The sequence below is a fragment of the Nanorana parkeri genome, unplaced genomic scaffold (assembly GCF_000935625.1).
Source record: "Nanorana parkeri isolate BGI_ZX_2015 unplaced genomic scaffold, ASM93562v1 scaffold18, whole genome shotgun sequence".
NCBI classification, from domain to species: domain Eukaryota; kingdom Metazoa; phylum Chordata; class Amphibia; order Anura; family Dicroglossidae; genus Nanorana; species Nanorana parkeri.
The window spans coordinates 3,703,788-3,726,892 of record NW_017306286.1 but is presented as its reverse complement, the minus strand read 5'-3'; the positions used below and the strand labels follow the sequence as shown (position 1 = coordinate 3,726,892).

Sequence of the window (23,105 nt, the reverse complement as noted above, 5' to 3'; positions counted from 1 at the left end):
TGTCAAAGGAGCCCAAGAAACACTAACAGTTTTAGTGGAGTGTACTGTGACCAGAAATGGAAGAACTCTTCCATTCATCTTATAGGCCTGCAAGATGGTCCACCAAATACGGCTAGCATGGAGCGGGAAGCCGGATGTTCCATACAGGAACTTTAAGGAATTACAAACAGAGAGACAGATGTGAATAGCAGAGAGGTAAACTCTGACCACTCAAACTGTGTCAAGTGTAAGGAAATTTCCCTAGGGTCTTTTGGAGCAGGACATACTGTAAGTAAGGTACCATGATGTCCTTGTTAAATTGAAAGCCAGAGACCACCTTAGGAAGAAAGGAGGCCTTAGACCACAGCACAGCTTTATCCTGATAGATAACCAGAATGTCAAGGCTGCTACCTCAGCAACATGCCTAGCAGGAGTGATGGCTACAAAAAAGGCCACCTTGCAAGTAAGCAAAGGCAGAGATATATCTCTGATCAACTCGAAAGGTGTCTTCTGAAGGCCTCGGGAAAACCAAATTGAGGTTCCACTGAGTCACTGGAACATAAACAGGGGAAACAGGGGAAACAAAGTGCACCACCACCTGCATAAAGGCCTTCACCAATGAGTGAAGTGCCCATGGAGAGTCTGCAAAGAGTTTGCTGGAGTACCAGGATAAAGGGAGCACAGCATAGCACTGACAGAAACGTGCCCCATGCCCCCCTTCCCAGTAACCCAGTGCCTATGATCCAGACAGCAGCAAGCTCACTCAGGATAGTGAGTGCTGATGCAGCAATAGGCTTGTGCAGCAGTGTGACAGTGAAGCTCTCTGAGAACACTGGCAGAGCTTTCACTGTGATAATCTTGACAAGAGATGTCAGGGTTTACTACTGCTCCTACGGATAGAAATTGAGCAATTAAAGTGTGCATGTTTCCTGCACATGCACATAATGCAAAGCTTGAACTGTTTTGCATAACACTGTCAGGCCATACATATGTACAGTATAATTACCACTGGAATCAGACAGTCTTTCAGCAATCATTAAGCAGTAGACATGTGCACTGCCAAAAAATTCGTTTTGTTTCGTTTTAAATTTGGATTTGTGTTATTTCGTTTTTTGGGATTCGGGTGTGAAAGTCAATTCGGATTCGGAATTCGGATTCGGACGAAATTCGGTAGCGTTAGTACGAACGTTCGTTTCGTTTTCTGTTCTTATTCGTTTCTTATTCGTTTCGTTCGTTTGCAGCAAAAGTGACATTTGAGGGGGAAAAAATATTTTTCTCCTTCTCTAATGTCACTTTGCTCCAACGAACGAAACGAATAAGAAACGAATAAGAACAGAAAACGAAACGAACGTTGGTGCGAACGCTACCGAATTTCGGAAATGGAAATTCGGATTCGTTTGCATTCGTTATGTCTGTAATTCAGAATTCGGATACATCCGAATGTCCGAATTTACGAAAATTCGTCCGAATTTCGATTCGGAACGAAACGAATCGCACATGTCTATTAAGCAGTAATTCCAGGCACTGATCCATCAGTGAGCTACTAATGCTGTCCTAATGTTCATTCAATTTATATTATTCTATGTAAACCACTGAATCCAGAATTCAGAAACCAACTCAAAAAGTCACTGCATGAAGTAATTCCTGAAGTCTGTGTTGTATGATTTTTTGCTCTATGTTTCCTGTACCACCAATCACATTCATCCAAACTTCTGCAGCACCGTCTTACCCCCTAAGAGGCTGCAAAGGACTCCCAGAGGTCAGGATAACTGACATGTCACTTCAGGGTTGGAGTGGAAGGTAGGCTTCAGGGATGGTCTAAGAGCAAGCCAGCTCTGAGGATCAACTTAGTATAACGTTGTTATTTTCTTCCCTAGACCCCAACAAGCACTTAACCCTTGAAAGGCAGGGTTAGCCACACTGCAACGGTTCATAATAATATTCCCCAGAGTGTAGCTATTCCTGAAAATATATTGGATTTCTAAACAAAAATTCAATATTTTGCAGTTTACCAGTTCTTAAAAGAGAACTATGGGGTAAGTGTTTTTCCCCATTGTTCTCTTTAGGGCCACGGGAGGACATATACTAGCATTCTCCTGTGACCCAATGCTCAGTAGATAACGGGCTATTGCCTGCGATATACTGAGAGCGCTGCAGCCAAGACGGATCCTGACAATAATGTCAATATCCATCCAGCTGCGTGAGTGACAGCTGGCTCTGCCTATCTAGAGGCAGAGCCAGCTGTGCCCGCCCCCTCCCCAGTTCGTTCCTCCAGTCAGGGTTGTAGGATCGCGGAGTGGGGAATCCCAGCGGGGAGCGGTGACTGTCAGTCACTGCAGGGAGACGATTGCGAAGTGAGCGGATCGGTGGCATGTTTCTACTCACTTCCCGATCGATAAAGCCGACCTGTGACAGCTTGTTTGTTACAGGTCGGCTCTAACATGGAGGATGAGTGGAAATCACTCACCTCATAGTTCTCCTTTAAGTGTGGTCGCTGCAAAAGTTTTCTTTATTCAGGTGTTTTTCCTTAATTGTTAACTGGTTATCCTGAACATAACACATTTTCTGTCCCAGGGTTTCAACAACTACTCAGTGTACTGTATGTATGGAAGAGGAGCATTGTCTTCCTGGGAAAGAAAGTGTGCTAGGACAACAGAAAACTACCCCTCTCCTTCTCTCTATAACAAAGGGAAGGGGGTGTTCTGTAGTACACAGAGAGAACTGGGAGCAATGCTAACTGGTAACAGTGCAGCAGGGGCAGACTGTACAGGAATGTATCAGTTCACTAGATTTCTGACAAGATCAACATTATTTTTTGCACTTTTCAAACAGATGTAACAAAATGCTTTCAATTGTATATTTAACAGACTAAAGGGAGCAAATAATGTAAAAAATAACAAAGTTATACTCACCAGACCCTCCGAGCCAGCTTCCTTTCTGGTCTCTGGAGTCTCTCTCCCCCTCTGCTGCAGCGGTCTAAGGTCCCCGAGTCATCACGTTCTATACACAGTGTATAGGACGTGAGGACGCCAAGGGACATACCATCGCTGCAGCAGAGGAGGGGAGGGGCTGGCAGGAGCGCTGTCACAGCCAGCCGTTTTGAAGGATCGGGTGAGTATAACTTTGTTATTTTGGACCCTAGGTAAAAAGAAGCACTTAACCCTTGCATTGCGGTGGTAGTCCCACTGCAAGGGTTAATAAGATTTTTACCCAGAGTTGTTCTATAAAGGTTATCACAGAAATCTGCAATAATGGACAATTGTTATGCCTGGGCATCTAGAATTTGTTATGTGACCAGAATAATTTATCCATGATAACACTCATCCCAGGGCATCCACACAATCCCTGCCAAGTGTGTGGGCATGCATCTACATAAGCTTTGATTCTGATTGGTCATGCAATCATCATTTCAAAAAGTTCACTCTGCAATTTTACTTTGCATACATCTCAGCCATATGTCTGTCTGATAACAGCTCAGGTTTATCTGTTGGTATGTCTTGTCACTTCTTCTCGAGGTGCAAATTGGATTAGCAGGCAAATGTGCATTGAATTGAAAGTGTGATATTTCTCTAACTAGCCAATGTAGCTGTGATTGAAAAATATAATTCATCAGAAAGCGAACAAGCTAGCACGGGAGTATACCGATTGTATGTTTGTCTCACCAGACAAAGCAGTTTTTAATAACACACTTGCAGGTTTATTATGATTCCAGCAGGAAAGGTTAAGAAAAGAGCAATGTCTGGCTTCTAGGATTGAAGCCAAGCGCAAGTGGCAAGGTGATAGTGTAACCTCTATGAAAAGAGCAATAAGTTGGTATTATGCCAAGGAAGAGAATTGGCAGTCGACAAGTATCCCCAGAAGCCAGAATCGCCTGCAGATAGGTTATGATAAATTATAATTGGACAAGGAGAAACAATATCAGTGTAAAATTATGGGGGTTATTTATTCCCGGTGTTATGCCTTTAATGGATTGCTGCAGTCCAGTGTCTTCAGGGTGAGTTGGTCATTACTAAACTAACCAAAGATATACAGTATTTAAGGCATGCTTGGCAAGTTTATGTTGTATGCATTCTATGGCCTTCAGACTATGCGTGCAGAATATGTATACCATAATTATAAAGGAGACATCACAGTGTAGTATTGCCACTACTCTGCCACACATGCAATAGTTATATATTGCAACCTGTGGCCTTAAGGTGCATCTAAAGTCACAACTTTATTTTTTAGTTTTTGATGGTGTGGATGGGTTGGAACCTCTGTTAGGGTTATATTACTCTTTATGGCTTTGCTGGGCTGATTCACCTTTTCTTTGTACCCTGGTGACCACTGTCATCAACAAAGAAAGTGATGAGAAAGCCATTTCACATACTTTTAATAGGGACACATGTTTTGGTGATAACTGTCTAGAAGGGGATTTCCCCTTACTTAGCAAATAGATGTCCATTCACATCCTGTGGTGTCTTTGGGATAGGCAGTGAAGGGAACCACAAACTGCAAAAAACAATCTTACAGGTATTTTAGCCCTTTCCTACACCAGATGATTTTGTTTTTAGATACTTTAAACCAGGACAATTTTTACCATACAGGTTGGCAGCAGGATAGGTGGGCAACACCCAGTCTCAAAACTGTATTTTAGCCCTTTCCTACACCAAAAACACCCAGTCTCAAAACTGTATTTTTTTTCTCTTCTTACTTTCTTCTTACTTTGCCTTTTCTAGCAGCCTCTGTTGTGGTTAAATTTAAATACATTGGAAAATTTGGAAAGTTTATGCAAGGGATGTTGGGAGAGGTCAAATACAATTCATTTCAGTTATATTCACTATACAGATATTTATTTTAATACAGGTTGCATAGTCAAATAGATTTACGGTCCTAGAAGAAGTAATGTAAATTTTTCTAGGGTATACAATATGACTAGTCAGAACCTTAATAGGGACAGAAATTCTAAAATGTTGGGGCCACAGCATACGTTCATTATATAAAGAAACACCACCCTGAATCAATCCAGTTCCACAGGTCCACAGGTCAGCCAAGCAGTACCCAGTCACTATTAGGCAGCAAACAGGCAATTGTGAAAAAACATAGATGACAAATGAGCAATTTTGGCAATATGTAGGAAACAAATAGGCAATATGCAGAAAAATAAATAAAAAAATGAGCAAATACAGAGGCAATAATTGCTACAATACACGGGCAACAAATTGACAATCATATCATATGGGCAACAAAGAGCACATTATTACAATGCACAAGCAACTAACAGGCAATCCTGACAATTTGCAGGCAACGTGCTATAATGACAATACATGGGCAAGAAACTGGCAATTATGACAATGTGTGGGCAACAATGCACAATAGTAAAAATATTTGGGCAACAAACAGGAAATTGATGGAATTCATGGGCATTAAACAATTGCTATAATACACGGACAGCATCCATACAATTGTAACAATAGGCAAGCAACTAATGGGCAATAAAGCCAGAAACAGGCAAATGTGTCAATATGCAACAATTGGGCAAAATACACTATTTACAGTATAATGCAGGCAACAATTGGGCAGTTATTACAATACACAGGTACACAAGTAACACACAGGCAATCATTACAATATGCCATGTTCACAATAATATGCAACATTATGCTGATAACTAATAAGGTGCCCTTTTTGGGCACACACAAAAAAGGTTTAGAATGGTTTGAAGAAGCTTCCTTAACCCTCGGAACTATATATTGCTCAATGCAATCTAAATCAACAAAAAGCATTGTAAGGCCACCTTCCAAATGGACTGAAATGCATTTTGCCAAATTAGCTAGAATTTTACTGAATTTTTTCCCTCTTCCCTAGTAATGGGAAATGGCAAGGTAGCAATACAAACTGAGTTCATAGAAAACTGGCAAATGGTGGACAAAAAATTCCAGGTCTCAAGATTAAATCCAAACAGTACACTCGTCTTTTTTACGCACAGTAACGCAAAAGACAAAATGAACTAAAGCAAGTTAATTGATTTCTATTTATAAAGCTCAGGTGATAAATGAGGCCCTAGCAGCATATTGTGTGTATTTTTACATTTCCATAATACCTATATCATTATTGAACTGCAACAACACACAAATAATAACTACAGGAACATCAATTAAATATGTGTCATCTGTAAATAAATATGCCCTCTAAACCTGGCTCGGTGTACAATGAGAGATTTAGGCAATACTGTATTAATGTTATTATAAAACTGAGAATCCATTTAGTGGATCAATTAGTTGATGTGGTAGATCAATTGTTTGAAGGGCATTCTTCTATACACCCAGATACGCTTTCAAGCTACAGCATAATTCCATTAATTCATAAACATTTAATCCAAACCCTGGATAATAACTGTGATAACACCAAGGCTGCGTTGCCTGGAGCTAAACAAGGACAGGAAGGACAGATGGAATATGTTTATGTATGTAACTGCTGATTTTGTTAAGATAGATAAGGGCCATTGAAAACAACAAACTGAAAGTACTAGTGAAAGGTCTGATGGAATTATTGACACCAGGTAGACACATTGCCTAACTTTCTGAAGTATTTTCCATTAATATCAATTTTAATGTATTTTCCTACTGACTGCAAGTGCCTACTGGCTCTTAGATTTGATGGACTAACTTCTGGATTCTAGAATAATTTTCTATTGCTGATACAGTATATAGTGGAGTATTAAACATATACTTTCAGGCTCTATAAATGTTTAAAAATGTGTAAATCTATATGTTACTCTCTTGGTTCATCACTGATTGGATTGTTTAGAGCAGGAACCAAACATGTCAGACAATCCTCATTTGCTTTGGTGTGACGAAATTTGGAATACAAGCCCATCAGGAAATGGTGATCTATATCCAAGACAAGTGCTGGTCCCATCTGTTACATGAAGTACTCACATTCCTTAATGATTGCTTTAGTGCCCTACTTCTGTGCTTAATCTTGTTCTCCATGATGTGTTTGCAATACGACATGTAGTATCACAGTGAGCATTTGCAAAGATTTCAGTATAAAGTTAACCAGCTTTTGTCTCCTGATCTGACAGCTTTCATTGCACACAACATACGATTGATTGAAATGTTAGCTACAGAGAGGGGATGAGCTTTCTTAAAGAATACCTTCTGTAATTAGTGCTGTCAGGTAGAATTTTCTTCAGCCAAAAGTACAGTCCTAGGTGAATGGTGTTTAAAATAATTACAGAAAGGAGATAGATAGATAGATAGATAGATAGATAGATAGATAGATAGATAGACAGATAGATAGATAGATAGATAGATAACAGATATGCAAAACAAAAACAGACAGGACGTTAGTCTACTGAAATTATGATATTTTATTTCAAGACATGAGTAGAAAATAATAACGGAAGCTCATTATATTGGAGTATATTATGGAAAGTACTAGGCGGATTCATAACTCTAGGAACATAGTAAATATATCTGGACAAGAGGCAGCTTGCCTGTCATTTAACTAAACTGGCAATGCCTACTTATGCTATTTCTTTAGATCTGTTCAGTGAGGGATAAATAAAAATGTGTTTAAATACCAGTTTGATGATACAACAAGTATTTGGGAGTAATTTGTCCACAGATAATTTACCGTTTTAGAAAAATTGTATTTATAGCAGTATTTGTGACAGAAAAACAGCTCTTCAGCTAGGAGATGGATTGTAGAAAGTCTAATGCTTGTATTGATATGGTTCCGACAGTGAGGTCACATTTAAAAGATTCAGTGCTTTCCTGGTGTAGTGAGTTTGACAAACCAATGTTAAACAGCCATTCAAGCAGCAAAGACCTGGGACAGGAAATTATATGTGATATGTGAGAGTGATATGAAGGGATCAATACACACAAGCACTCAACAAAATGACTGCTTCTTGTCTTGTTAGAATGCATCCGTATGAACACAGGCAATAGTTACTTTCTTACAAAATTTAGGACTGAAGTCTTATTTAGTTTTACTGCCCATCCTGGTGGAAAATAGCACTGAAATCAGATAAGAAAAAGTACCTTGTTCATTCAGCCCTCGTGTGTACAAAGGTTGTTCTACAATGCCAACATATGGCATAGAGGGAGTGGAACGGCAAACATAAATTTTCATTATACTTTACTCCCCATCTCCCTAGCGTCTCCATGCAGCAGTGGTAATGTGACCTCAATCAGTGGCCAGTTTGGAAAAACTGTATCTATATTATGGCACAAACAGCAATCCTCAGTGCCCAATAAGGTAATTACTAAAATGCATAGATGCACTCTCTGAAAAGAGTTTGCAACCTAAGTAATAAGGGGCAAACTTGTTTGGGAAAGAAGATGTGAAAGCATGCCAAACTTTCTATGTCTAAAAAGTTAAAGCAGAATGGTGTCGGTAGCTGAGAATAATTTTATTTTTCCTCCTTATTATACCCTACAAACCTGTGAGCATTAGTCATGGGGCCTGCATATGCCTGATATGTAGACCATCTGTCAGCCTAAACAAATACTTTTTAAAAAAAACAGATACTCCTGCAAGTCAGATCTCAGCTTTTGTCAAGTGTGTGGCAATTTAATACACAAATTTATTTTGGGTAATTACTTGATCTGCAGTGTTTTATTACTATTAGGAACCACTGGCTTTGGCTAATATATTCCTTACTACTGCCTTGGGATTTTGACCTTGGCCTCAATCCCTGTGTCCCTGAAGAACCACTTGGATCCTAGGAGCAGGCTGTACACAGGACCTAGCCTTCTCTCAATGGTAAAATTACTCTCTGCCCCTTCTGGTGCTAAGCCCTGAAAAGTATCATTCAACTATCAAATGCTAAAAGTACTTTTCATCTTCCAAACCCAGTGCTACAACTGCTCAAATAACCCCGGCACTGATATAGTTAGTCCTAACCCTATTGCTGTCACTTTTGTTGGGCTTTTCACTTGGTAACGGTGGAGAAAACTATATAGAAGGCTTGTAAAATAAAAATAAAAATTTGTTTCCCAGTCAAGAGGTCCCTGTGCTCACGCAACATGAAAAAAATAGCTGAAGCAGTGACAAGAAAAGAACTGTGTGTGAACACGACTATGATGATCTGTGGTCTGCTAATCAGGCAAAGGTTGTGGGTTAAAGTGGAACTAAATGCTCCTGTTTTTTTTACAGCTAAGGAAGGTGCCATCTTAGTTTTAGTTTTATCTGAAATTGCCATGGTATTACAAATGTGTTCAGCTTTGACACCAGCCATTTGAGGGCTTGAAAGTTTGGTTGAAAGCTGTCATAAGCACCCTGGCTACTGTGCCAGTTATTACCAGAGGCTGCCTTGAATGTAACTGCTTTGCAAAACTGTTAAATTAATGGATTTAGCTCTGTTTTAACATGCCAATGAACTATGTATGTATATATATATATATATATATATGCAAAGTGTGCCAGTCAGGGGCTGCCCCCTTCCCCCTTGTAATGCTAAATGTTTCAGAGCAGCAGGAGAAGGAACTATAGGGGAGGGTAAATTACAAACTGGCAACAAATGGTCAATCATAACAATATGTGGGCAACAGTCTGATAATAAAATAAGGGAGCAATAAATGGGCAATCATTTTAGCGCATAGGAAGTGAACTCGCAAATGTGATATTACATGGACAAAAAACAGTCAACCATTACCATACTTGGGAAACAAACAAACTATTGCTAAAACATGTAGGAAACAAATAGTAAATTGTGACAATACACAAAAATGAACAATCATGATAATACATGGGCAACATTCAGACAATTACAAATAACAATATTCTGGCAACAAAGGGTTGGTTGTTACAATGTGTGGGCAACAAACAGGCAATAATGGCAAAATGCAGGCAAGAAATAGGCTATGACAGTATGTGGGTAACAAACAGCAATCATAACAATACTCCATACTTCTGGCTTTACCCTCACTATCGGTCCTGGTGACTATTGTCTCCAGTGCAAAAAGTGATGGAATTCCAAAATGTTTGAGCTGTCACAGAAACAGGAGGTGAAGGGGAAATCTTCCAATAGGAACACCTGTTCTGGCGAATATCCTCTCACTTTGGGGAGATCTCCTCTTACATTTGCTATCTCTCTAGGACAGAAAGAGAATATAAATCTCTGACAGACACAGAGAGCAAAAAGGAAGGGGGTATTAGCTAGATATGCCCCGATACTAGCATCGGTACTTGCATCGGTACCGATACTTCTCCTGCCTTCTCCAAACTCTTCACTCTTTTGTGAATAACCCTGTAAATGTCTGGTGTAGAGGGAGTAATGCTAGTGTTCACATTCATAGATATTATTGGATTCAGTGTGTTTAGGAAACCTTCAGTATATGTAGGAGTAATTTCAGCAGATAATTGTTGCCAATCCCCTACAGTTGTTCAGTAAAATGAGAAGACTGGTGTTGCTTAGTGTTATAAGCAGAAGATATTCATAACACAGTAGACATGTGCGATTCGTTTCGTTCCGAATCGAAATTCGGACAAATTTTCGGAAATTCGGACATTCGGATGTATCCGAATTCCGAATTACAGACATAACGAATGCAAACGAATCCGAATTTCCATTTCCGAAATTCGGTAGCGGTAGTTCGAACGTTCGTTTCGTTTTCTGTTCTTATTCGTTTCTTATTCGTTTCGTTCGTTGGAGCAATGTGACATTAGAGAAGGAGAAAAAAAAATTTCGCCCTCAAATGTCACTTTGCTGCAAACGAACGAACGAAACGAATAAGAAACGAATAAGAAACGAATAAGAACAGAAAACGAAACGAACGTTCGAACTACCGCTACCGAATTTCGTCCGAATCCGAATTGACTTTCACACCCGAATCACGAAAAACTAAATAACACAAATCCGAATTTAAAATGAAACGAAACTAAACACATTTTTTGGCAGTGCACATGTCTATAACACAGTATGTGTGTATGTCAGAAGTAAAGAACTTTGGATGATTTCCAACCAAGATCAATTGTGTATGTCAAATTAAAGTAAAGAGTACTTAAGAGGACATAAGCTTCCAAGTGGGACACAATAAAAGTTTGACTGTAAGAATCCTCATAGTGCCTATGGAGACGGACAAGGACAAAATTGTCTCTAAGGTTATATAGTATGTATTTGGAAACAACCATCAATTAATTTACTAGTAAATATGTATTTATCTAAACGTCCTATGTTTTTGTAGAGGCTTATTTGAATTAGATTATAAGTAAATTATAAAATGGATTACATTTAAATAGAACCCTACTGCATCCTATTAATACATGTATGAGTAAATATTAGTTAATGCTTGGTGGTTTGCGTGACATGCAAAATTGAGCAGCATAAAATTGTGATAAAGTCGCTATGGTAAAGTAAGCTATGTACATAGATACTGATACTCATGCTTCCCATTTTAGTCTCATGTGTACCACATTTATGCTTTTCATTATGAGATGGCAGACAGCAGTTAGAAAACATTTTTAAAATATCACAAAAGACAAATTCACTGGATTGTAACTAGCTGCAGTGGGAATCTTTCATTTACTCTCAGCAATGTCCTCAGCCAGTGCAGTTATGTAAGTGTAACTGATTAGTGGGGAGTGGAACTGCATTGATTGGTAATATATTTCTCTGCCAGACACGCAAACTCCTCCCACTTAAGTTTCTAATGATCGATTGCTTGTAGAAGCTAATTTGCAACAATATTCCATCTTCTAAGCAGCTACAGTACAGGATATGGAGGGGGTGGGGTTATCAAGCTCTATTTCCCAGCTAAAGAATAATACAAAGCAAAGATAAATGGAAAGCATAATAATTCCATATCACCACCAGCTTCACAATTGTGCAGTTGTTTCCCTCAGCATTATAGAAAGCACATTGATCATGCATTAAAGCAGGCATATGATTTTTATGCAGTGGGTCTTTAAAGTGACACTAAACTCAGAAGTATTTTTTTTTAAATGCAAGCACCCTAACTATTAACAAACATGTAGCTTATTTGTGTATTCCTCGGCTATAGATCCTCAAATCATCTCTGAATTTATGCTGACACTGTCTTTCCTTTTGGAGGGTGGGTACTTTTGTTCCCCATGGTCCCTGTATGTGTTAAAAAGTAGCTCTAAGCTCACTCTTGTGATAGACCATAACTTCAATACAAATTAGTAAACTAAACAGGAGATTGTAGTCCATCCTGGGGGCGTGCTTGGAGCGGTGGCTACTTTACAACATACACAGGGTCAATGGGAAACAAAGGTAGCCATCCTCATGAAGAAAGGACAGTGTCAGCATGAATTAAGAGATGATTTGAGGGTCTACAGCTGAGTGATGCACAAATAAGATGCATTTTTATTTAAAGGGTACTTGTATGCATTTTTAAGATTTAACTCCTGAGTTTAGTGCCATTTTAAGGAACTCTGCTAAAATCAGTGAACTAAAATAATTTCATTTTTGGTATTCACTTGGCAACTAAATGTAAGTACTTGGCAACTAATTCTATAGCTGAACCAAGTTTATTTATACCAACAGTAATTACAAAAACATGAGCAATATACAAGTATAATAGATTCAGTTAAGGCAAACAGAGTATCTAAGTCCATGACATGTCTGCGAACCACAAAGAACATACAGTAGAAAAACAATATGAAAAAGTAAGGTGACACAGATCAAGATATATAGCTAGAACTGCGGTGAATAGGTCGTGTTAAGAGGGTCGAAATATATGACAAAGTCTAACGAAATTGGCAACTGTTTGCACGGAGAGAGGTTATATCAAAATGTATTGCTCATTAAGGAGAAGGGGAGAGGATTGAAAGTGAGAGGATTAGCAGGAAGAATGGGTGAAGACAAGGAAAATAAATAAAAGAGAAAGAAATAAAACAAGGGAGTAGAGAAAAGAATAAGATGACCCAGGGAGTCCAAATCCAAAGATTGACAGACTATGCAGATCACGGTGGTGGAGGTTCACAAAAATCTGCCTATATCATCAGTAGTCGAAAAATGTAGTTATATGGACCACTGAGCTACAAAATGATTGGAGGTGTTGGTGTACGAGGTGAGAAGTTCCTGCATTCGCATAATATATTTGACATGACTTACCCAAAGAGAGAACAGACTTCTTCCAAAAAACGGGGATAAGCTGACGGGCTGCAGCTAGAAAATGGCGTAACAAAATCTGTTTTTGGCTTTTCCATTATACCTGGTAGGAGGTATAAAAGAGCCACTTTGGGGGATGGCTCTAGTGTATCCCCATATAGGTGATTATAGAGGTTGAAAATATTTTGTCTACTTGGCAACTAATTTTAAGTGGCATAGCGGTTAGCTCTTCTGCCTTACAGCACTAGGGTCCTCTGATAAAATCCTGGACAAGACACTGTCTGCATGGAGTTTGCATATTCTTCCTGTGTTTGAGTGAGGGTACTCTAGTTTCCTCCCACATCCTGAAGACATGCTAATTGGCTTCTGTCTACATTGGCCTACATATGAATGCATGCAAGATAGGGACCTTAAATTGTAAAGCTCCTTGGGGGTGGGAACTGATATAAATGAATCAGATGTAAAAGCTGCAAAATAGTTGGCTCTTATAAATGTCTCTAATAAATGATTTAAGCCACTGTGCATGTGCACCAGTAAGCAGATAAGGAAGACTTCTTTTCTTGCTCAATTATCTGTGCATTCCTGCTTTGTTATTTCAGGGTATTTGAAATTACACCACAGTTGGGGAAGAGGGGGCTGACATTAGGTAATAAACTACAAACTTGCAAATTACAGCTTTAATCAGCAGCCAATGACATTAATAAAATAAGAAATACATAGCAAAATCTAGGTTACATAATTTATTATGACACGCTAAACTACAAATGAAAAAGGTATGACAATACATACAAAATAATAGTAAAATAGTTTATACATATTTATTAATTTTTATTTTATTTGTATTTTTTTGTAAACATAAACTAAAACCCAAAGTTTTTCCAGTGGGTTGGAAAACTGACTAAATATACATGCCCAAGACAGCATTGTCAAGGTATTTCATAGGTATAGCTAAAGCATGATTTCAAAGATCAACAAATATTTTATACTAACTGAAGAAATAGTCATTGAAAATCACATTTCTAAAAATGCATATGGCAAAAATCATCCAGTTATATTCTTCCAAAATAGCAATGATGAAGCTTACATAGTCACAAGAATTGTGGGAAAAAAATAAACAACTATTGAAGAAACTGCATTGGGGGGGTCTATTTATACATTTTGCACATAAAATTCACATACATTTCAGCCAGGATTCACACATTTTTCTAATATGTAAATCCTGGGTGAAACTTGTGTGAATCTTGTTTGAAAGCATTTATAAAATGGCCCAAGGGAGTGAAACTCTAAGTAAATACAAATACTAGGGGCATTGCCACCATCGATTTTAAGTTTAACCTCTGACTGGGGTTCTGCTTTAAATCTCCCATATTGTAAAATACACTAAAAAGATGAAGTATTCATGTATCTGTAATTAAACATTTATTGATACTGATGCAAACTGAAAATATCTTAAAAAATTAGCCAAGTGATGATATTGATAATACAGTGTTTTAGTTTTGAGTTTTAGGCATTGAATGGTGAACCTGCTGCTTTTCCAGTGTGCTATGTAATGCTCCATGCAGTAGAACACTGTGTTATGCCAATAATTACTAGTACCATCCCACATGGATGGCTTCCAAGGCTTTCTGGTATATCTAAGTTCTAAATATGAAGTCCTGTCCGGTAACACGCAGCCAACTGATGAGATTATTTTTCCTAATGTCCATATGTTAACATGTTGTTATTACAGACCTAGGTGGAAACAACCATTCTCATATATTATACTGTGATTACTAGTTCTGTCAGCCACAATGCTTGTATAATGTACTGTTCTCTCTAGTAGAACAACATAGATATGATTTCATTTCCTGCTTTCTCTGTTCCTGTTGTTTCCCAATAAAACAAGAAGGACTCAACATCAACAGCAACATCTTGACTGTTAAGAGGTATATTTGCAGCAGCTTTTCAACACCATACAGCAAGGCCGGCCCAGAAAAACATTTTTCTGTAAATGTCTATATTGTAAGGGAAAATCACTTTGCAAGAAATGCTATTCTATGCCACGCAACACACATAAAGGCACCCTGTTAGGTTAATTACAGTATAATAGTGGAAGCAGATATACACATTTATTTTGCAAGAAATGAAGTCAATTTATTAAGGCAAAAACCCATAAGAGAACGGCTTAGGTCAGGAACAGAACAGTGCAAAAATAAGCGTAATTTGTTTTGGTTACATTTCAGTGGGCCTTGGCCAATGTCACATAAAACAAGTAAATTGAAACACAGTGCAGACAGGACAGGGAACTGCAAAAATAAAACAGAAAGTAATCAAGATAAAGAAGGCTGACATTCAATAGATAAAAATACCTAAGACTGCACTCATAGAAACCTACTAATGTGAAAAGCGTTAAATGAAGATTGAAGGAGAATCCTGGTCCAATTAAGCTAAAAGTTGTTATTGTAAGCGCTATAAGTATAACTTAAAGCATAGATTTTTATGCATACTTACATTGATTCAGCTTGGCCCAATATAAGTATGCAAATTTTATACCTGGTGGGTCCCCTTGGGGCCTCTGTAAAGCACTGTAGTAGGCCAGGGCTACTACTGTGCTTTACAGTGAACTTCCAGGTCATGTATGGCACTGTGCTGAGTGGATTCCCCTGTGCTTTGAAAACAAGGGCACTCGCTTGGCACAGTGGCCATTCAGATTCTCTGATAGGCGAGGGTCACATCGTGACACCACACCTCATCCAATCAGATAATTATGCAAAAAGATGCATACCTACATTGAGCCAAGCTGGAGCAATGTAAGTATACATAAACATTAATACTTATAATTGAGCTTTAGAATGTATGTGAATTCTAAAAACCTCCTATAATCCTTACAATATTTATCATCTGACACAATTCCAGGTGTTTCAGATGCCTGGTCCCCTGCTATATGCTGTGGTTAACTACGGTGTCATAGGAGCAAGCAGATCAAACCAAAGTGCACAGCGGGGGACCAAGGATCCAGCACACCCAATATGTTGGATATCAAGGAAAGTGAAATATCAAGAGCAGCTGGGACAGGTAGAGAAAAATCTTTTTCTGGAAGGTCTGGGGTTTTTTTTGGCCACAGATGCTTTAAGTAGGAGTGTTCAAAATTATTTGAGGTCTTTCATACTGCTGAAAGGTACCAACTTTTAATCTGAAAGGCAATGGGAATTCAGTCAGTGTACAGAACAGAGGAGGTAGTGCTGGAGGGAAGAAGAGGTCAAGTTGAATTAATTTAAACTCTTTAACACCTTAGAAGACTCAGAGAACAACTTTTTGAACCATTTGAACAATAGAGTGACAGCTGGCAATGCAAAATATTGTTATTCTCTCTAAGACTGCACAAATTTAAACTTCAGCAGCTGGATAGATTACAAAATGGCAGCTGTTTCATATCATAAAATGTAAAGCTTATAGGGGCCTGGACCCTAGAGTCCTACTAATTCAATGATGACTTTCACATTTGCAGTAAATTAATGCACATATCATGAATACTAACCAGCAGCTTCAATGCGAGCACAGATAATAAATACAGGGCGGCCTCTCAAATTAATAGTGATCCAGATTTAAACAGCTGCATTTGGTGGCAACATTTCTTCCTGGCAGGTATTTGAAGAGCGGTTCTGGCTATTTAGCGCTTTGTCATGTGAGATCATCACACAGAGGAATCATTCTGAGTGAATCGAGGAGTCAAGGAGGAAATTTTGCAGGAGGTGCTCTAGGCAGTCGAGCTGTCTTTCATGCTACATTTACTAACATTTCACATGAATCGTTTCACAGATTAACAGGTTTTATTGCTCAACCTACACATATAACGTCTATAAATTCCTGATCTGAAAGCCTTAAAGCAGCCATACATTAGGGGAGACTGACTTGATAGTGCACATTACCAGTGTCGAGAAATGATAAATATTACCAGTTTCAGCAGTTCTGACATTTTCTGATTTGCAGGTATGGTATTAAAATAATTCAAACTTTACACAACGAACAACACAACTGCAAAACACTATTTCAGACAACAAGTAATAGCATTCACTGATTGCAGTACAGTAAATTTATCTTGAAACCCAGCTTCAACCACAACTATTTTTGTGTGTTTTGGATAGACTTGTGAAGAGTAAATCTATCTGTCAAGTTTTTTTTATTGACGTCCATGACTATGTTGGAGAGATTTCACCCAACCGTTGGTTTTACTCCACTACACTAAATGTAATTATAATAGCCTAAGCATGTTGTTTCTCAAACTCCCCACTATGTGGAAGGGTCTGTCTTCACTATAACCACCTGTACAGTCTTAATGTTGGAAGAAAAAAAGAAAAAGCAGCAGTCTCAGCACCAATTTAGTTTTTCACCAAAAATGAAACCCCTATACCTGAATTTTGTGTCAAGCTTTGTGCAGACTTAGAAGAAAACCATTGACCCAAGCACACTATAAGGAAAAACATTTTACAATGGTATACAGAACACTTTCAAGTTGCAAGGGAGTGATATCTGAATAATTTTAGCAGTGTTAGAAAATCATAGAGGCTGCAGATTGAAATGGAGAGGTTATTTTTAATAACATTAAATTACAGAATGTCTTGTAGAGCAATTATATATGCTAGATCCTAAAGCTTATCTCTGGGATGCTATAATTACTTTCTCAGAGTTCTTTTCTCCAACCACCAGACAAACCAGCATAATTTATTTTAAGCCTTACATATTTGCTTCTATAAAATGCCATGATGTCATAATTTATTTCTATCACAGGAGCTATGACCGCCGACTGTAAACTGCATGCCCCTAGATGTGAGCACAGATAGGCATGTAAATAATGCTTACCAATAACAGTACCCCCTGTGACGATAAAGAGGTATGGTGACCTCAAACTGAGTGGGGAGAACTGGGAAGTCATATCAGTGTCATGTCTGTGTCAGTCAGATTTAAATGTTATGCCTGGGCTGGACAGCCAGTGTTGGTACGACACAGCTCATATAACCCCAACCATAACACAGCTCAGCCTAAGACACATCTAACACAAGCAGAGCATCACACTGAAACAGTTCAAGCTAAAGCCGCGGGTTCTAAAAGTTTAGCAGTATCATTAATTCTGCTTAGCAAAGGATTTGCACAGCCTGTTAATGAGCTTGGCTAAAAGCTACAATACTTAGTAGGGATGTTCAGATAACAGTTCAAATACCAGTGCCGATACTTGGAATTTTCACGAGAACTACCAGGTTTGCAGAAGTTGCAGCTGTGGCAGGGCCGTGTCATGTGTCATCTGTCACATGAAACGAAACAAAAATGTATCACTAATATTGAGTACTTGGAAAAGTACTTGTACTGGGTCTGGAAAAATGTTTTGGTGCATCCCTAATATATATATATATATATATATATATTTATTTATTTTTAAACAGGGATGCACAAATGCTAGGAGCTCCGTGTGCTCTTTAAAAATGACAGCTGCTCCTAACTTTCGAGTTATTCTCTTGTCTAGTCTTGGAGCTGGAAAAGTATCTGTACTTGTACTTGTACGTAGCAAGTACGGTACTTGAAATCTGAACATCCCTAGTACTTAGCAGAGTCTGGAAAGCTAGACACTTTTAATACAGCCCTATTGTAAATATTAATTAAAACAGCCCAAAAAGAGATAAAAGCATATACACATCCTGGTCTGTTTTTTTTTTTTAACTACCAGAACCCAATTCTATTATTATTCCATAAATCCTGCTTTGATAAAATCACAATAATTAAAAGTGAATACTTGGATGTATGAGAAAATAACCATGAGTTAGACATAAATCATGCCTATATTACAAGATGCAAAAGGTGGATGGAACACATTAAATCATCTAAGCAATATATGCATCCAGTTTATATGTTACTTGTTCCGGCTTTATGAATTCATAACTTAAAGGAGAACTATGGGGTCAGGGCTTTTCGCCATAGTTCTCCTTAGGGTAACGGGAGGACACAAACTAGCGTTCTCCCGTTACCCTAAGCTCAGTATACGGCGAGCTACAGCTTGCGGTATACTGAGACGCCGCAGCTGGAGCGGATCCCAACATCAATGTCGAGATCCGCCCAGCTGCATGAGTGACAGCTGGCTCTGCCTATCTAGAGGCAGAGCCAGCTGTACCCGCCCCCTCCCTCGTCCGTTCCGCCAGTCAGCGCTGGCGGATCGGAGCGGGGAGAATCCAGCCCCTCCCCTGTCACGGCAGAGAGCCATGACAGGATCGAGAGGTGAGCGAACGCCGGTATATGTTCGCTCACCTCCCGATCTACTGAGCCGACCTGTGACAGTCTCATTGTCACAGGTCGGCTAGAACTATGAGGTGAGTGAAAAGCACTCACCTCATAGTTCTCCTTTAATTCTGTTCAGTAATGTGTTGATTGACAGATTGTAAAGCCGATTGATGTAGTATAAAAACTGCCAGTTTAATGGAGTGTCCACTAAAGTATTTTAAAATTCTTTAGCACTTCCACATCACACCCTTTAGCTCTTTTGATTGAGTAGGGGGTTGTCTTAGCTGCACCCTCTAGAGCAGTGGTAGCCAAACTCCAGCCCTCCAGCTGTGATGGAACTACAAATCCCATGTGGCATTGCAAGATTCTCAAAGCTACAGACATGACTCCCAGAGAGAGATGCATCATGGGATTTGTAGTTTCACCACAGCTGGAGGGCCGGAGTTTGGCTACCCCTTCTCTAGAGGGTCAATAAAAAGCTGCTGTTATTGACATATGCAGGTCTCCTATGCCACCAAAATTATGAAGAACTGTTATGGCTCATTCATGATTGAAGATAACCTTATTACATCAGATAAGACTTGATATTAGACTGGACACTGAGGCTGCTGCCATCACACCACCACTTTGCAGTTTCCACTGACATAATGACATCAGCCCAATCACCACTAAAGCTGCCTGGGTGCACTGAGGAACTGGTCACCCTGCTGCACATAGAGCAGGCACAAGTGTCTGACCCCCTGCACAGGAAATAGAAAAGTGAAAGCCTTTAAAGTAGGGATTCTCCGATACCGAAACTGAATATTTGGGCGAGTACTCATACTCATCAAATGCTCTGATACTTACCTCCGATATCGGAACCTCTGGTCAGAGAGAGACCTCCCTATGACCACAAGTGCAGAGGGAGCATGGAGCCGACTTCCTTTTCAATCAGGAAGCCGGGCGGTGGGTTATGGCACACCTACCGGCTTCCTTTTCAATCAATTCACTCGTTGCTAGGCAGCCTTGCTTCCTAACCAATCACGAAGCTGGGTGGCAATAATGACCCGCCTCCTGGCTTCCTGATTGGTCAGGAAGCCAGGCTGTCTAGGAACAAATGAAGCAGGCTTCCTAGCCAATCAGGAAGACGGGTGGCATGTCATGACTCGCGTCCCGGCTTCCTGATTGGTCAGGAAGCCACGCTACCTAGCAATAAGTGACACTGGCTCCCTAGCCATTCAGGAAGGCGGATCATGACTCGCTGTCTGGCTTCCTAATTGGTCAGGAAGCCAGGCAGCCTCGGCATGTGAAGCGGGTGTCCTTTTGCTAGAACACCAGCTTCACAGGCAAGCAGGTCATGATCCACCGCCCCACCTTCCTGATAAATGTGGCACCCACAAAATGCACACACTATGCAAGCACAGTAACCTTGAAGGTCCAATTGCATTGCACTGGCAGGTAGGGCACTTGTCTGAAACCTTAATTATACAGCACAAGAAATGTGTGACTATCAGTCAGGAAAACTATATGTGCTACCCCTTCAACCACTGTCACACTAGGTCATGTCCTATGTTAGCCATGCAGAAATCTGGCCCTAAATATGGACAGAGATTGGCATAGTTTAAAAAAAAAAATCAGAATCATGGCCACACCATCTTCTCAGCCCTACTTCCTGGGAATATAAACAAAGGGGTGCATTTCTTTAATAGGAATTATTACCTCACCCATCCCTAAAAGGGAATCTATTAGGATAGAAACTAAGGAGCTGTCACTGCTCACTCAGTGCTAATATAGTGAAAGCTTTATTGTAATTGTTTTTTATGGGTCTGTATGCAGCACAGACTTATAAAATGCACTTGGCTTTGTACCTAAAACCTGTAACAACAAAAAAATATGCAAAAATATCAAAAGGAAAGAGGCTGCAAGTGTTTATGTTACATAAAAAACCATCTCCTACCTTCACACATGGCACAATTCCAAAGGAGTGGTTGTCTGCCATCTGGTGCAGGTGCAGCTCCGACCTGGGTATAGTTAAGAAATACTACAGTTACTCTGTGCCTGGACTATAAACAAAGCTATAGTCTATAAAGTATAACACTTTACAATTGGCATCAACCATACAAAAGGCACGTCAGCCAGAGGAGAAATGGGAAAAACATGTAGTTAAGTGATACTTTACTGCTACAGTTATATAACACAAGAGTAGTATTATTTCATAGTGCCAAATATATTCCCACTTCTCAAAATAGTCTTGTACATTGTATACTGGTAAAATGTAAAGATCAGCTAAAACCAATTGCTGGCATTTTTATACAAACCTACAGAGATAAAATCTAACATAATGTGAGATCAAGTTGTTTTTCCTTCAACCTACAAACAGCAAAGGACACTTCTATAGCACTTAGAAAAGCTGATTTTAAAGGGTTGATTTTCCAGCAGACGCAGTTCTTTCCTGTAGACTGACAACAGCCTGCTAATAGTTCCACTCATAATTCTGAAATGGCTTAGGGAGACCCTCATAGATCTTCTTTGATAGCCTTGTCCTTATGCACTTGGATGGAACGGCAGTAAAGCAGAGTCACAAGCAAGATGAAACTTCGAAAGGCACATCCTGGTGAAACATTTAGTATAACTGAACAGCAAGCACTCAAATGTCTATGCAGTCAAAGATATACAGTATTAGTTTGCAACTTGTCTAGATCCCAGATTTCGATCAAGTAAGATGTTTCTGGAGTCTCTAGATTTTGATAAATGAAGTGCATTGCATACCTCCTGACTTTCTAGGATGAGAAAGAGGGACACCATGCAGCACAATGGGGGGTGTTCATTAAAAGTGGAGCAGACAGTTTTCTTATGGCAACCAATCAGATTGTCTCTTCAGTTTGTCCAGTTAAGCTTTGAAAATGAAAGAGAGAAGCTGATTAGTTGCCATGGGCAACTACACCAGATTTTTTTTCTTCTTCTGTTTATATGAATTCCCCCTAATGTACTTAGGCAATGGATACACTGCTTCCTCTCCCAGTTATGCGCACCATTAAGAATTTATTTGGCAAAAATGATTGGTTATACCCAGAGTTGTTGTTTTCCACCATTACTTTTCTTTTTTATTGGCTTTTCAAAATAGTAAACAGGATAATGAAAAGATAAGATAATGGTTTTAGTGATAAATAAAATGTTTGGTAGTCCAATAGTACCTTTTCATAGATATCTGTACATAAGACCAAAAAGAAGCGACAACTGAAAAGAATAGTGGGACAGAGGGATTTGGTTCCAAATGAGGCACAGTTCCCCCAAATATAGGACAGTTGGGAGGTATGCATTGTATTGAGAATGGCTTACATGTTGTCAAAGAACAACGGCCACTTGATGCTTGGAAATTAAAGATCACGCACCAGTGCTATTGCTGATATAGCCCTGTTTACTTTTATTGATTGTTGTTAGAGTAATCACACATTAGTGGATCTGAAAAAACTACCTGTGTCTACATTAAGCAAAACATGCATACTGCCGTTCTGCAAGAGAACAGTATTACATCAGTAAACGCTAAGGTTGTCACCTTTTTAAACATGTAGTATCAAGGGGAATGATATGCTGAAAATTAGACATCTACTGTTATATATACACACAACATTTTATTCCTCTTAAGAAAGATGACAGCCAATTAGTACTGCACGTTCAGGCTGACAGAACAATTGTAAAGAGAGAGGTAGACCAGACCAATCCTTTCTCCTCTGGCAACCTTCTTATTTCTTCACTAAGAATCCCAGGACTGACCTTCACTTATATGGTGCCTTCAGCAGCAATTATAATGAGCCCCCCCCACCCCCCACAACGA

At 39.2% G+C, this 23,105-nt stretch overlaps 1 protein-coding gene across 1 annotated transcript in view; it reads right to left on the bottom strand.

Moving 5' to 3' along the window:
- The window catches only part of MYO18B (myosin XVIIIB), a 427,031-nt gene that overhangs the window by 362,699 nt on the left and 41,227 nt on the right, over positions 1-23,105 (bottom strand). The window contains exon 11 of the mRNA XM_018560492.1: positions 21,228-21,291. Within this exon, the coding sequence (XP_018415994.1) occupies positions 21,228-21,291 (64 nt within the window). The remainder of the gene's footprint in view (positions 1-21,227; positions 21,292-23,105) is intronic.